The 13299-nt window shown below is 38.0% G+C and overlaps 1 protein-coding gene across 1 annotated transcript in view; it reads right to left on the bottom strand.

Annotated features, from left to right (window-relative positions):
* LOC100021123 (glycerol-3-phosphate dehydrogenase [NAD(+)], cytoplasmic-like) overlaps positions 1–13299 on the bottom strand; it is a gene marked incomplete at its 5' end in the record, with an annotated part of 68995 nt that overhangs the window by 31513 nt on the left and 24183 nt on the right. Inside the window, 2 exons of the mRNA XM_007493832.2 lie at positions 3852–3990; positions 10661–10801. Of these exons, the coding sequence (XP_007493894.2) occupies positions 3852–3990; positions 10661–10801 (280 nt within the window). The remainder of the gene's footprint in view (positions 1–3851; positions 3991–10660; positions 10802–13299) is intronic.

The following is a 13299-nucleotide window of genomic DNA, read 5'->3' as shown; positions in this document are numbered from 1 at the left end:
ATTCTTTTCATATATTGTAAATCTTGAAATTTCTCAGACTTGTGAATGTTAAAAATTTCCACATTGGGGAATTCTCCATTGGAACAATTCCCTACTGGGAACATTCCCCATTTTGACAGTGAGAACTCTACTTGGATCAGAAATGGGAGGACCTCTGGTCCACCCATACTTGGGACTGCTTTGGGGGAGAGAACTCCTTGCTAAACAATGAAAGTACTTTAACCCATACTTATAATGAGGCAAAAAGTTCTTTAAGCCATGCCTATTTTTAGAATTAATACAATGGGGTGCTAAGTACCTATTAAAGGTCAGGCAACTTGTAAACTTGCCAGGAGCAAAGAGGTTGAAAATTTATGCAGAAGTTTTTCTGGTTCAAATTTACTAAAGGGATTAGTCAACCCCCCAGTGAATTTAGAATGGGCTGTCCCTTGGAAAACGTCTACTGTGATTGGTAGAAGGAAGAACTTAAGGGAGGTAACATAGGAGAAAACCCCCTATATAAGAAAAAGCAGAATCTCTTGAAAGACAATCCTTTTGAGGAAGATCTCTTATGAGTAATCGCTTGAGGAGAATCTCTTGAGGAGAGGCTCTGGAGAAGGGAAGCTCTTGGAGGACAATCTCTAAGGAGGTCTCACTGGAGCTCCTCTGAGGGGACTCTGTCCCTCTGGAGGCTCTTGAAAGAGGCCCTTTGAAACAGTCTTTGGCTGGAAGGCTCTTTGAGGAGGACTCTGGCTAGAACTCTCTCTGAGGAGACTCTGTCACTAGAATCCTTGTTTAGACAGACCTTGTGGTGAGTGATAAAAGACTGACTGACTGATCTCTCTTAAGACTCAGATCTAGGCCATGTTGGCTTAAGGCCCTTCATACTTATTTCTTTTTTCTCTCTTTCTCTCTTTTCTTTAATTTCTCATTGTATTATTAATTAAATTCTCTATAAAACCCAGTTGACTTGGGTATATTCATAATTGGGAATATTTCCCTGGCAACCACCTTATATATTGATTAAAACAAGACACTGCAGTGAAACATTTTTTCTGCGTTCACAATTTACTCACCCACTCTTATATCTACTATAATTTATATCTTCCACTATTTTACTCACTACAGTTTACAACCTCAACTCTTTTAACTCTTACAGTTTAAGGCATCCACTCTTTAACTGCCACAGTTTATGTCTCCAACTAATTTTAATTGTTACAATATACACATATATATTGTGTATATGGACAAATTAATACCCAAATAAGTAACACATTTTGTCAAAATTATATGATAACTAACAGCAATACAATGATCCAGGACAATTCTGAGAGACTTATGAAAAAGGATGCTAATCCATCTCCAGAGAAAGAACTGTTAGAGTAGAAATCCAGAAGAAAACACATGATTTCTCACTTGTTCATTTGGGTATGTGATTTGGGGTTTGGGTTTTAAAAGATTATTACAAAAATGAACAATACGGAAACAGATTTTGAGTGATTATACATGTAAAACCAGTGGAATTGCTTGTCAATTCCAGGATAGGGGAGAGAAGAAGGGAGGGAGACAATAAGAATCAAGTAACCTCAGAAAACTTAGGTATGTTGTTGTTACTGAAATAAAATAAAGATAAACCCCCCAAATTATAAAAGACATTTACTTTTTAATTATTAGTCTTATCTTTGTTGATGTGATTCAGAAATACAGAAGATTTTGTGGGTTTATCAATTTTTAAAAACATATTAACTAAAATTTCTGGCTTATTATTCTGGGTTTTATAATTATTATACAACCTTCAATATTATACTTTATAATCTGCATTTTAATATCCTTGTTGTCAATATTTATTCCTTTAGTTTTTTTTTTATTGCTATTGCTACAAATATAAAACTATGTCAAGTAGGAACAGTAGGAATGTTTTATTATTTTTTCATTGTATACATAACCGTATAATTCTAAATATATGCTTTAAATATAGGCAGGTAGGTAGCATAGTTGAAGTCAAATCCAGCTTCAGGCCCTTATTGGCTATATGACTCTGGAGCAAGTTACTTCACCTTTGTTTGCCTCAATTTCTGCATCAGTAAAATGAAGATGATGATAATAGCACCCTGTCCTAGGGATGTTGTGAGGATAAAATGAGATAATATCCATAAAGTGCTGGGCACGAGTAGGTATCCTATGAATGCTGTTACTGTTCAGTCATTTTCAGTAGTATCTATCAGATGTTTCGAGACCCCATTTGGGGTCTTCTTGACAAAGATCCTGGAGTGGTTCACCATTTCCTTCTCCAGCTCATTTTACAGATGAGGAAACTGAGGCCAACAGGGTGAAGTGACCTGCCTAGGATCACAAGCTAGTACCCGATTAGAACTCAGGAGGATGAGTGTTCTTGACTTCAGACCTGGCACCACCTAGCTGTCCCATGTAAATGTTAGCTATTATATAAATGAAAGATCTTTCTTTTTCTAAAAGGTTGTAAAAATACCTAAATGAAGGTTATATTATCAGAACCTTTCTCTATAACTAATGATATAATCAGTATTTTTTTGTGATTTATTATAATGGAAGTTTTCCTGGTACTAAAACAACCTTGAGAGGGCTGCTCTCCTCCCTTGGAACTGATATTAGGATTGATTCTAACATGGAAGGAAAGGGTTTAAAAAAATAAGTTGCCGAGAGCACTGAGGTGTTAATGATGATCTTTCCCAGGCTCCCATGGCCAGGATGTGTCAGAGGTGGGACATGGACACTCAGGCCTTCTTGGCCTTAAGACTGGACCCATTCCATCTACTAAGTCGGCTCCTTTTTTTTTTTTAATCCTTACCTTCTGTCTTAGAACCATTACTAATTCCAAGGCAGAAGACTGATAAGGTCTAGCTAGGCAAGTGGGGGTAAGTGACTTTCCCAGGGTCACAAAGCTAGGAAATGTCTGGGGTCACATTTGAACCCAAGATCTTCAGGCTCTAGGCTTAGCTCTCAATCCACTGAGCAGCCTAGCTACCCCCAAGTCTGCTACCTTACCACCAGCACTACCATATTACTAATAATGATAATTATTATTATTTGCATCTATATAGCACTTTATAGTTTAGAAAGTACTTTTCTCAAAATCGCTGAAGTGAGAAGTATGTGGGCTGTGCTTAGCTTATTTACTGATAAGGAAACTGATACTAAGAATACTGAAATGAGTTACCTTGAGGATTCACAGCTAGTCAGTGCTGAAGCTAGCATTTTGTCTTTGGGCTCCAAAACCAGGGCTCTTTCTACTGAATTCAGTCCTGTGCTGCTTTCTCACACTTAAAGTGAGGTATTTGATGTGTGCATCAGATTGATTTCATAATTTTTGAAAAATATAATTGGGGAAAATTTACTAAAATTTCACTTATATTTCTTACGATCCCTGAGTAAACCAGGAAAAGGTCCATCCCTCTATACAAGGAATAATGGGGACCCCTAAGTACCTCAGTAGATTGAGAGCCAGACCTAGAGATGGGGAGTCCTGGGTTCAGATTTGGCCTTGGTCACTTCCTAGCTGTGTGACCCTGGCTAAGTCACTTAATCCCTCAGCCTAGCCCTTCTTTACTGCTCTTCTGCCTTGGAACAGATTCACAGTTTGGATTCTAAGTTGGAAGATAAAGTTTTAAAAACAAATAAGGGATAAACAGAATGTTTTACCCAGGGCTGCACAAAGATTTACTCTTGTTTTCTTTGAGACAAAATTTTCGTGCTTTAAACCACAAATATGAACCTTTGCTTTCCCTTGACCTTCCACCATCCCCATTCCCAGGCCTTATCTATTCCCAACCCCATTCTCTAAGAGAGGAAGTCTTAGCTTGAATGAGTCGCCTAGAACGGTCGGTCATCATTACCAATAGTGGCTTCACAGAACTGTTCATCTGCCACCTCTTGGGCGATGTTGGCCCCCATTAACACACTTATTTTAATGCCAAGTTTCTCTCGGATGACGTCAGAGGTAAGCAGCAAAGTTCCAGGATTATGCTGAATTCCCTGGGCAGAAAGAACAAGGAGAAGTTGGAGAAAGGAGGCAGAAGGTGAGTTGGACTCAATTTGGTCAGAAGAGAGAAATGATAGAGAAATGGAGCTAGACCCAACAAACCCCTGAGACAACGTGGAAAAATTTGGTCAGAAGAGAGAAATGATAGAGAAATGGAGCTAGACCCAACAAACCCCTGAGACAACGTGGAAAATAGTTATTTTAACACATGGTGAAGCTAAGGAAAAGACATTATTTCCTTTTGTTTACTCAACTTGTCCTTGGGGGAGAAAGAACTAGAAAAAAGCTTGTGGGTAGACTTCTCTTCCTCAGTGAGCCTGATCAGTTTTCCTCATTAGTTGCAGACTTAGGTACGATACCCTATGCATGTCTTCCAAGACCTTCTGCTATTGTTCCTCTAGCAAAGTGGTTTTCAAAAGTTTGGTTACTTTTTTTTTTAAAACCTTTACATTCTGTCTTAGAATGGATACTGTGAGTCAGTTTCAAATCAGAAAATCAATAGGGGTCAAGTGACTTGCTCAGGTTCACACAGCTAGGAAGTGTCTGAAAAAGTTTGGTTCTTAAAATACTTAAAAGCAGGAGAAATGACTTATATTTTATCCCCCTCCAATCCATTCCTTTTCATGACAAAAAATACAACCCTCCCCAAAGTTTTCTCAGTGTCAATGGAGAGAATAATAGCAGGGTTGCTTTTCTTTTTCTTAAAAAATATTTTTTCACAATTACATGTAAAAACAATTTTTAACATTCAATTTAAAAATTTTTCAATTATAAATTCTCTCTCTCTCTCTCTCCCTCTCCCCCCCGCCCCCATCCTGTCTTCCTCTTCTCCCTCCCTGAGATAACAACTGATAGGTTTTCACCTTTCCCTTGTACAAGTGGAATTTTGAACCCTTGGACTTCATCCCCCAGAAGTCCTTCAGCATTCCCAGAATTCCTCTCCTCTCTTTCCACCATGGTCACTTTTGTATTTAAGTTTGCTGTAACTCCTCCCTTTCTTGCTCTTTCACAAGGATTAGCACCTTTTTTAGCTAGTTCTTTTTACTTTTGTTATTATTAATAAAACTTTTAAAATGTAATAGTTATTGAATATTAATTAAAAAACCCACACCTTCTTGCCATCCAATCTATTAAGAGGCAGCTATTTTTTCCTTCCTCATTTTGAGCGGGCCACTTCCTCACTTCTAATTTCCATTAACTTGCTATTATTTCTGCCATTGGATGTCTACTCCAAGAATCCAGCCAGTGGAGTGGGTAGATGAGAACAGTTCTGATAGCCATGAAGGCAGTTGAAGCAAGCTCTGTAGTTCATTTAGAATTTGGTTTAGACATTCAAGACACCAAGGTAATCCACTACATTCTGGGCCGAACTACAACCAGGAGTCTTAACTGTTGTCCTTCCGCTGAACTTAAGTGACTCTGGAAGAGAGAGAAAGGTGGGCTTGATACCTTTGTGTAACTTGCCCTCACTTACTCTACTTACTTCAGAAGTAAGGAAGTGGCATGTTCAAAATGAGGAAGAAGGGAAAAATCTCACCCTGTGATGTCACTCACTGGTCTTCTAAACAAAGGATGGCAACAATAATTCCTCTCTCCACATTCAAACACTTTGATGTACATATTTCAGAATTTTATCCAATTGGATTCTCTAGAACCCAATTTTATTTCTAATAATTGCTTAATTCTAGCTCATTCAATCTAGCTCACTGGCCAAGCAAATTTTCTCCTTATACTCAGATGATTTGTTTGCTTCCAACTCTAAATGCAAGGGTGTCATTCTCCCAGTTTAGAATGTACTCTTCTGCCAACACGCATTATTTCTCTCCAAATTTAGGTGAAATGTGACCATTTTTCTAGTACAATATCTCTAATCTAACTCCAGTCAAACCACACGTTCTGATTTTCTCCCAGTGGGCTCTGATTTTCTACACCTTTACAATCATTTGCATAAAAGATCTAAGGCCTTCACATTTATACAGTCTGCTATAGTCCTCTTTTCTTTCCATGGAGGATAGTGCACCTTCTACATATTTTCTCTTTGCAGACTCTGTCTTTCATTACTCACAGCAGACATTTCTACTTCAGGCAATCTCTTTCTCACCAAAATATCCTATTTAATCCTTTTTCATTTCCTTTGCCCCACTATCTCTTCTTCATCCCTCCACCTCCTTAATCTTATTTGCAAGTAAAAAAAAAAAGCCCTAAATCTCCTCAGAAAAGCATAAAAATGCGAACTCCTGTACAACAAAGTAAAAGGAAACTAAAGATAAATATATCACATCTACTCATACTTTTTCCAAAATGTTGAGTTCACTTTAGAATCTACACAAAAGTTTTTGTCTGTGGGTTTGTCCTCTTTTGGGCAAATCTGCTTTGCCTTCAGCACTAATTTATTTCTTATTTAGTTTTGCTGTTATGTTTTATCTGTGGGTATTTCGATAATGCAGTTTCCCAATTTTCTAAATAATATATAAATAGTAAGCATCAAAAGGCAGGACAGCTAGGTTATACCATAGAGTGTTGGACCTGGAGTCAGGAAAACTTCTTTTCCTCAGTTTGAATCTAGCCTCAGAAACTTACTAGCTGTGTGACTCTGGCCAAGTCACATAACCCTGTTTGCCTCAGTTTCCTCATCTATAAAATGACCCGGAGAAGGAAACAAACAAAAAAAAAAGACCACTCCAGTATCTTTGCCAAGAAAACCCAAAATGTTGTCACAAAGAGTCAGACATGACTGAAAATGACTAAACAACAACTCCTGATCCCGAGCTTGGCAATGAAATCAGAAACCAAATCCCAGGGAGAGAAGTCATTCAAATAGCTAATTTAAGTCACTATTGTTCATTTATGACCCAATATGACGTTTTCTTGGCAAGGATACTGGAGTGGTTTGCCATTTCCTTCTCCAGCTCATTTTTACAGATAAGGAAACTGAGGCAAGCAGGGTTAAGTGAGTTGCCCAGGGTCACATAGCTAATGTCACACATTCACCCAAGTCTAAATTTGAACTTAGATCTTCCTGAACTCAGGCCCAGGTACTCTCTCCACTGTGCCACCTAGGTCATAATTAGAGGAAGTAATAGAAAAAGGAAGTAAGAGAGAAAGAGCCCTGGATAATTGAAAAAGTAGCTCATCTTCCCCATAATAACAATAACAAGCATTTCTGCAGTGCTTTAAAGTTTTAAAAATGTTTAAATATATATATATATGTATATATATATATATATACACACACACATACACATATTTGTGTGTGTGTGTATGTATTATCTCATTCATACCTCACAATAACTCTTTAGAGGTAGATGGGGCAAGTATGATTATCCCCATTTTATATATGAGGAAGGAAAGGCAGGAAGAAATTAAATTATTATAATGAAAAAACATTTCAGGTTTTTTATTTAAATGACTCACATATTATAAATCACGTCAAAAGAGGATTCTACCACAAAACTATTACATCATTTTTGTTCTCAAAGATTCAGTGGAGACTAACATTCTTAAAGTCAAAGAGCTAGATAAATCTTTGTTATAAGCTGTATAAGTCCCTGGCAAAGGGACTATGTTTCATATATTTGCCAAAGGCTAGAAGAACCCAGAATATGCACATTCATATACTTCAGATAATCCCCAGCATCCTCTCTTTAAAGAGGAAGTAATCTATTTTAATTTCTCTTTAGACTCCTCATCACAGTGAAGAAAATTCATACTGAAATTTTCTATATGAAATTTCTACTTTTTATTATTAGTATTAGTAATATTTCTATGTGAAATAATTTCTCTATAGGCTTCCAAAATCAGATTGAAACAAGTTTAGTTCAAAGCTAAGAATACTACCAGTCCCAACCCTGCACTCTCCCCCTACCCTCCACCCCAAAGCTATCAAACTGAGTTGGGACATTTTTTTTTTAATAAGACTTTGAAAGATTAAAGGCAGGACTGATCATGTGTAATTAGAACTCTTATGCCTTTGAACTACATTTCCCAGGAGCCCACTGACTTCCTGTTGTTACGTGCTGATGTAGACAGGAGATAAATTGGGTGGTCTTCCATGGCTAGTTCTCTTTCATTCCTGGTTTGGGACTTTGGTGGAGCAGGCTTTTTGAACAGGGAGATTAGCCATGGGCATGTGGTTTTATTTTGTTACCTTTTTATTTTGTTACTTCTAGTGATTATTAATAAATCTTAAAAAATATAATAATTGAAGTTATCGTATATTAATTTTAATTTTTACAATCAGTCATGTTGAACTTTGACCCATTGGAAAGTACAGAAGGCTAGCCCATGTGGTTTGAGGTATGCTGGCATTTCCCTTATTAGGCAAAACCTACCTTCCCTGTGATGAAGTAATGAGGGAGGAGTTGAGATCTTCAAGTCCAACCTCCTCATGAAATATTTTACCATTTAGAGGTGTTTGGGGATAGCTAAGGGAGGTACTGAATCATGAACCATAAAATTGTATATATAGGTCTACTTGAAGTGACTTCCTGGCCTTTGATTTTCAAGAGGAATTATAGATGATTAATCTATTAGTTAAATGCTAGCCTAATTGGATTATTGATATTCTTACCCAAAAACCAATCTCTTGAATATTTTAATAGTCATAGATAGTAACCATGAAGGGATTAGGGACTCTTTCCCTACATCTTTCCAGATTTTATCAGAAAAATTTGCTTCACAGTCATGGGCCTGGTGGATATTTTTAATCCACTTAGGAATCTCATGATCAGGTAGATCTTTTTTTTTTAATATTTTATTTAATTTGTTAATTTAGAATATTTTCCCATGGCTACAAGATTCATGTTCCTTCCCTCCCCTCCCCCTTTCATAGCCAACTTGCAATTCCACTGGCTTTTACATGTGTCATTGATCAAGACTTTTCTCCACATTATTAATATTTGCACTAGAGTGATAATTTAGAGTTTATATCTGTTCTGGAAGATTTCCCTTTTGGGAAGAGATCCTTTCAAGAAAAATGAATTTTTGAGGAGAGGACCTTCCAGAAAGAGGAGGCCATTCTTCCATAGGCTTAAATGAAAGTTTCAGAAATAAGTCCTGAACTTATTTTAAGACAGAGCTTAAAATAAAATGTGGTGGGGGCAGCTGGGTAGATCAGTGGATCTATCTATCTAGCCAGCCTAGAGACAGGAGGTCCTAGTTTCAAATCTGGCCTCAGACACTTCCTATCTGTGTGACTCTGGGCAAGTCACTTAACCCCCATTGCCTAGCCCTTACCACTCTTCTGCCTCAGAACCAATACACAGTATTGACTCCAAGATGGAAGATAAGGGTTTAAAAAATAAAATAAAATAAAATGTGCTTGAAAAAACCTTTTCTCCTACAAGTATATGTGTAATAACCTCTTTTTTTAAATTTACAAGAGATAAGAAAAAGTGAGCATAAAATGGAATAAAGGAGAGATGACAGTCTTCAGGTTTTAAATTGCAAAAAAAGGCTTACTTTGCCTAGTGATAAGCTAGGGCTTGAAGTTAGTTTAAGAAGCTTTACATTAAACAGCTGAGATAGGAAACTGGTGAAGGATTTGAAAAATGAGAATTGAAAAAATAGCATCTCTGTATGGGACAGGGCCCACTATTAAGTCTTTTTCCTCTTAGTTTCTATAAATTCACTCCTTGCTAATTTCTAAATCTCATCTCCATACTGCCAGCCTTTATTAACCCCCTTCCCTTCCACCCAGCAATTTCCCACCCAGATGAGCTTCAGGGCTTTCACTTTTAGCTTATATTCATAAGATTAGTATCCTAAAGTTTGAGTGGGTTCTCATTATATCTAACTATTGGCAATGAGACACTGTCGTGGCTCTATTAAATTGTACTAGGATCTATTTTTTCAAACAATTTTAGAGTAAGACGTTTCCAGTGCCCTGGACCAGGTAAAGCACGTCTGCCATTGGAAAGGATAGTAGACCAGCCATGTTGCTAGGGTATGCTGGTGTCTTCTTATTTAGGTGCAGATCCACCTCCCCTGTGATGAAGTAATCAAGAAGGAGTTGAGATCTCTAAGTCTACCTCCTCATTAGTTATTTACTAATTAGATATATTTTGGGATCCCCAAGGCAGAGACTGAATAAAGAGCTCCTCATCTGTATATATAGATCTGCATGAAAGAACTTCCTGGTCTGCAATTTTTGAGAGGATTACCAAACACCAATTTATTGGTTAAATTCTAGACTAATCAATAAGCTGATATTCTTACCCCAAAACTAGCCTTTTGATTATATTAATTGTCACTATAGTAAAATTCAAGAGTCTGTTGCCACAAAGCCTACGGTTAGCAATATGATTGAGATGGGGGGAGATGAGGGCAGCTGGGTGGCTCAGTGAACTGAGAGTCAGGTCTAGAGATAGGAGGTCCTGGGTTCAAATTTGACCTCAGACACTTCCTAGCTGTATGACCCTGGGCAAGTCACTTAACCCCCATTGCTTAGCCCTTCTTGCTCTTCTGCCTTAGAGCCAATGCGCAGTATTGATTCTGAGACAGAAGGTAAGGGTTTAAAAAAAAAGAACCGTGATTGAGGATAACTAGTTCTGTCTGGAACTCAAAGAGAATTGAGCTGGATTTTGAAAGGCTAATCTTTGTTATCATTCCCACACCAAATAAAGACCTTCTCAAATTAAGTTAGGATGATGACTAAGACTGTACCTTGATGAGAGAAATGCCAAATACTCCAGGCTTCAGATGACCAGCCATGTCGCAGCAGATTTTTGAGGCGAATTCAAGGGGTATGATGAATACCAAGATGTCAGCATTTTTTACTGCTGTCACCAAATCTGGAATAGCCACCTAGAACCAGAAGGCATCATTTATTTCACCTGATAACACGTCACTTACAAATTGTGCTGGTAACATAGTAGGCAGTTAATAAAATATTGATTGACTGATTGACTGATTCTCAGCAATCTTCCAATGGGCAATCGATATAGGCCAAGAGGCTTATCTTGACTCTGACCTATGTGGAAGCATCTCCATTGTTTAGTCCTTTCAGTTGTGTTTGTCTCTACATGATCCCATTTGGAGTTTTCTTGGCAAAGATACTGGAGTGGTTTGCCATTTCCTTCTCCAGCTCTTTTGACAGATGAGGAAACTGAGGGAAATGAGGTTAATTGACTTTCCCAGGATCATACAGCTTGAAAGTGTCTGAGGTCAGATTTGAATTCATGAAATTGAACTTTCCTGAATCCAGGCCTGATATTCTATCCACGGCCACCTACATGCCCATTAGAGCATCTTCATTTAGGCTTCTTTTTGTTTTAGAAAATATTAAGAAATATTTTAATTGCATAGAAATCTGAAGTCCTTGGTCTTGTGTCAATAAAAAAACCAGTTTCCAGTAATAGATTTGAGCAGGTAGGTGGTACAGTGGGTAAAGTGCCAGACTTGGAGTCAGGAAGACAACTTCCTGAGTTTAAATCTAGCCTCAGAAGCTTAGCTGTGTGACCTTTGGCAAATCACTTAGCCCTGTTTGCCTCATTTCCCTTATTTGTAAAATGAGCTGGAGAGGGGAATAGCCCATCACTCTAGTATCTTTGCCAATGGGATCATGCAGTTGATTTGAGATGACTGAACACTAACAATATATATTAATAAATTTTCTCTCAAAGATACAGATGAACACAGAGAATGAGATTTTCTTCCACATATAATCACTGTATTCACACTTGAACTCACCATTTAATTTTCACCATAGTTTCATGGTAGAGATAAAATCAGATTCTTAGAGCTGAGGAGACCAAGCAGACTAGGTTGGGTTGAAATAGAGAATGTTGGAGAGGAAAGGAATCATTAACCCGCTGTGTGACCTTCTTTCACTTAATTAATGAAAAACATGTATTATATGCTAATTTTGTGCCAAATGCTGGGCGAGCTAAGTGCTGAGGCTACAAAAACAGAAACAGAATGGTTCTTTTCCTCAAGAGACTTCTATTCTATCTGGGGAAACAACAGGTACACCTATAAGGAAATCTAAAATATACAAAAAGATAAATACAAGATAATTCTGGGAAGAGGCTAGAGCAGCCCTGACAGCAGGAATCAGGAAAGCCTTTTGTGTTAGATGGTGGCCCTCTGTCTAAAGAACGTTGTTGCTGTTGTAGAGTCAGGTCTAATTCTTTATGACTTCATTTGAGATTTTCTTGACAAAGACATTGGAGTGGTTTACCATTTCCTTCTCCAATCCATTTTACAGATGAGAAAACTGAGACAGAGTTACATGACTTGTCCAGGATCACACAGCTAATAAGTGTCTGAGGTCACATTTGAACTCAGGAAGAGGAGGAGTCCTGACTTCAAGGCTAGCACTCTATATACACTGAGCCATCTAGCAGCTCTCTAAGGAACTAGATACTTTTTTAAAATTTAAACTCTTACCTTCTTTCTTGGAATCAATACTGTGTATTGCTTCCAAGGCAGAAGAGTGGTCAGGGCTAGGCAATGGGGGTCAAGTGACTTGCCCAGGATCACACAGCTAGGAAGTGTCTGAGGCCAGATTTGAATGCAGGACACCTCTCATCTCTAGGTCTGGCTCTTTATCCACTGAGCCACCCAACTGCCCCTAGATAGATTCTAAAAAGTATTCTAGGGCCACTTCCTTCCACATTATTATATCATTCAATCCTCACATCAATCCTGGGAGGTAAGTGTTATTATCTCGTTTTACAGATGAAGAATATGGAACAGAGGGAATTAATGTGACTTGCTAAGTTACACACAGGTCGAGGGAACAAGAATTTATTAAGTGCCTACTGTGTGCCAGGTATTGTACTAGGTGCTTTACAAATGTGATCTCATTTGAGGCAAAGACCTATTGAGCATCTAAGGCAAGTCTCCAAGTCCAATGCTCCATCCACTATACAACCTAGCTGCTCAAGGGCTTATCAAAGCAGAGGGTCAGAATTATGATTTTAAGCTCATACTTTCTCTTATACCACATTGCCTCCAGGCTTTACCTTGGTGAAGGCCAACAGAGCCATTTAATCTCTTTGGAATGTTTGAAGACTGATATGAGCCTCCTGAGCCTTCTCGAGCATGAGAATTGAACACCAGTTTGCACCATTTTTCTTGGTACCCTAAGATCAGTTTTGGAGATTCAAAAGGAACGTTTTATATTGAATTTGAAAACCCATTTTTTAGTGAATTGGGTTTCAGTTCAGCACCAATCCCTTGATTGGATTAACCTGAGGGTTATTTGTATAAGGGGGACTTGCATTCTGGGAAGACACCAGAAGCCTCAATTGAGGTGCCCTGATGTTCTGGGAGACACTTGCCTCTTGTCCCACGTGACT

The sequence above is a fragment of the Monodelphis domestica genome, chromosome 4 (genome assembly GCF_027887165.1).
Source record: "Monodelphis domestica isolate mMonDom1 chromosome 4, mMonDom1.pri, whole genome shotgun sequence".
In the NCBI taxonomy this organism is placed as follows: domain Eukaryota; kingdom Metazoa; phylum Chordata; class Mammalia; order Didelphimorphia; family Didelphidae; genus Monodelphis; species Monodelphis domestica.
This window is presented reverse-complemented; position numbering and strand designations above follow the sequence as displayed.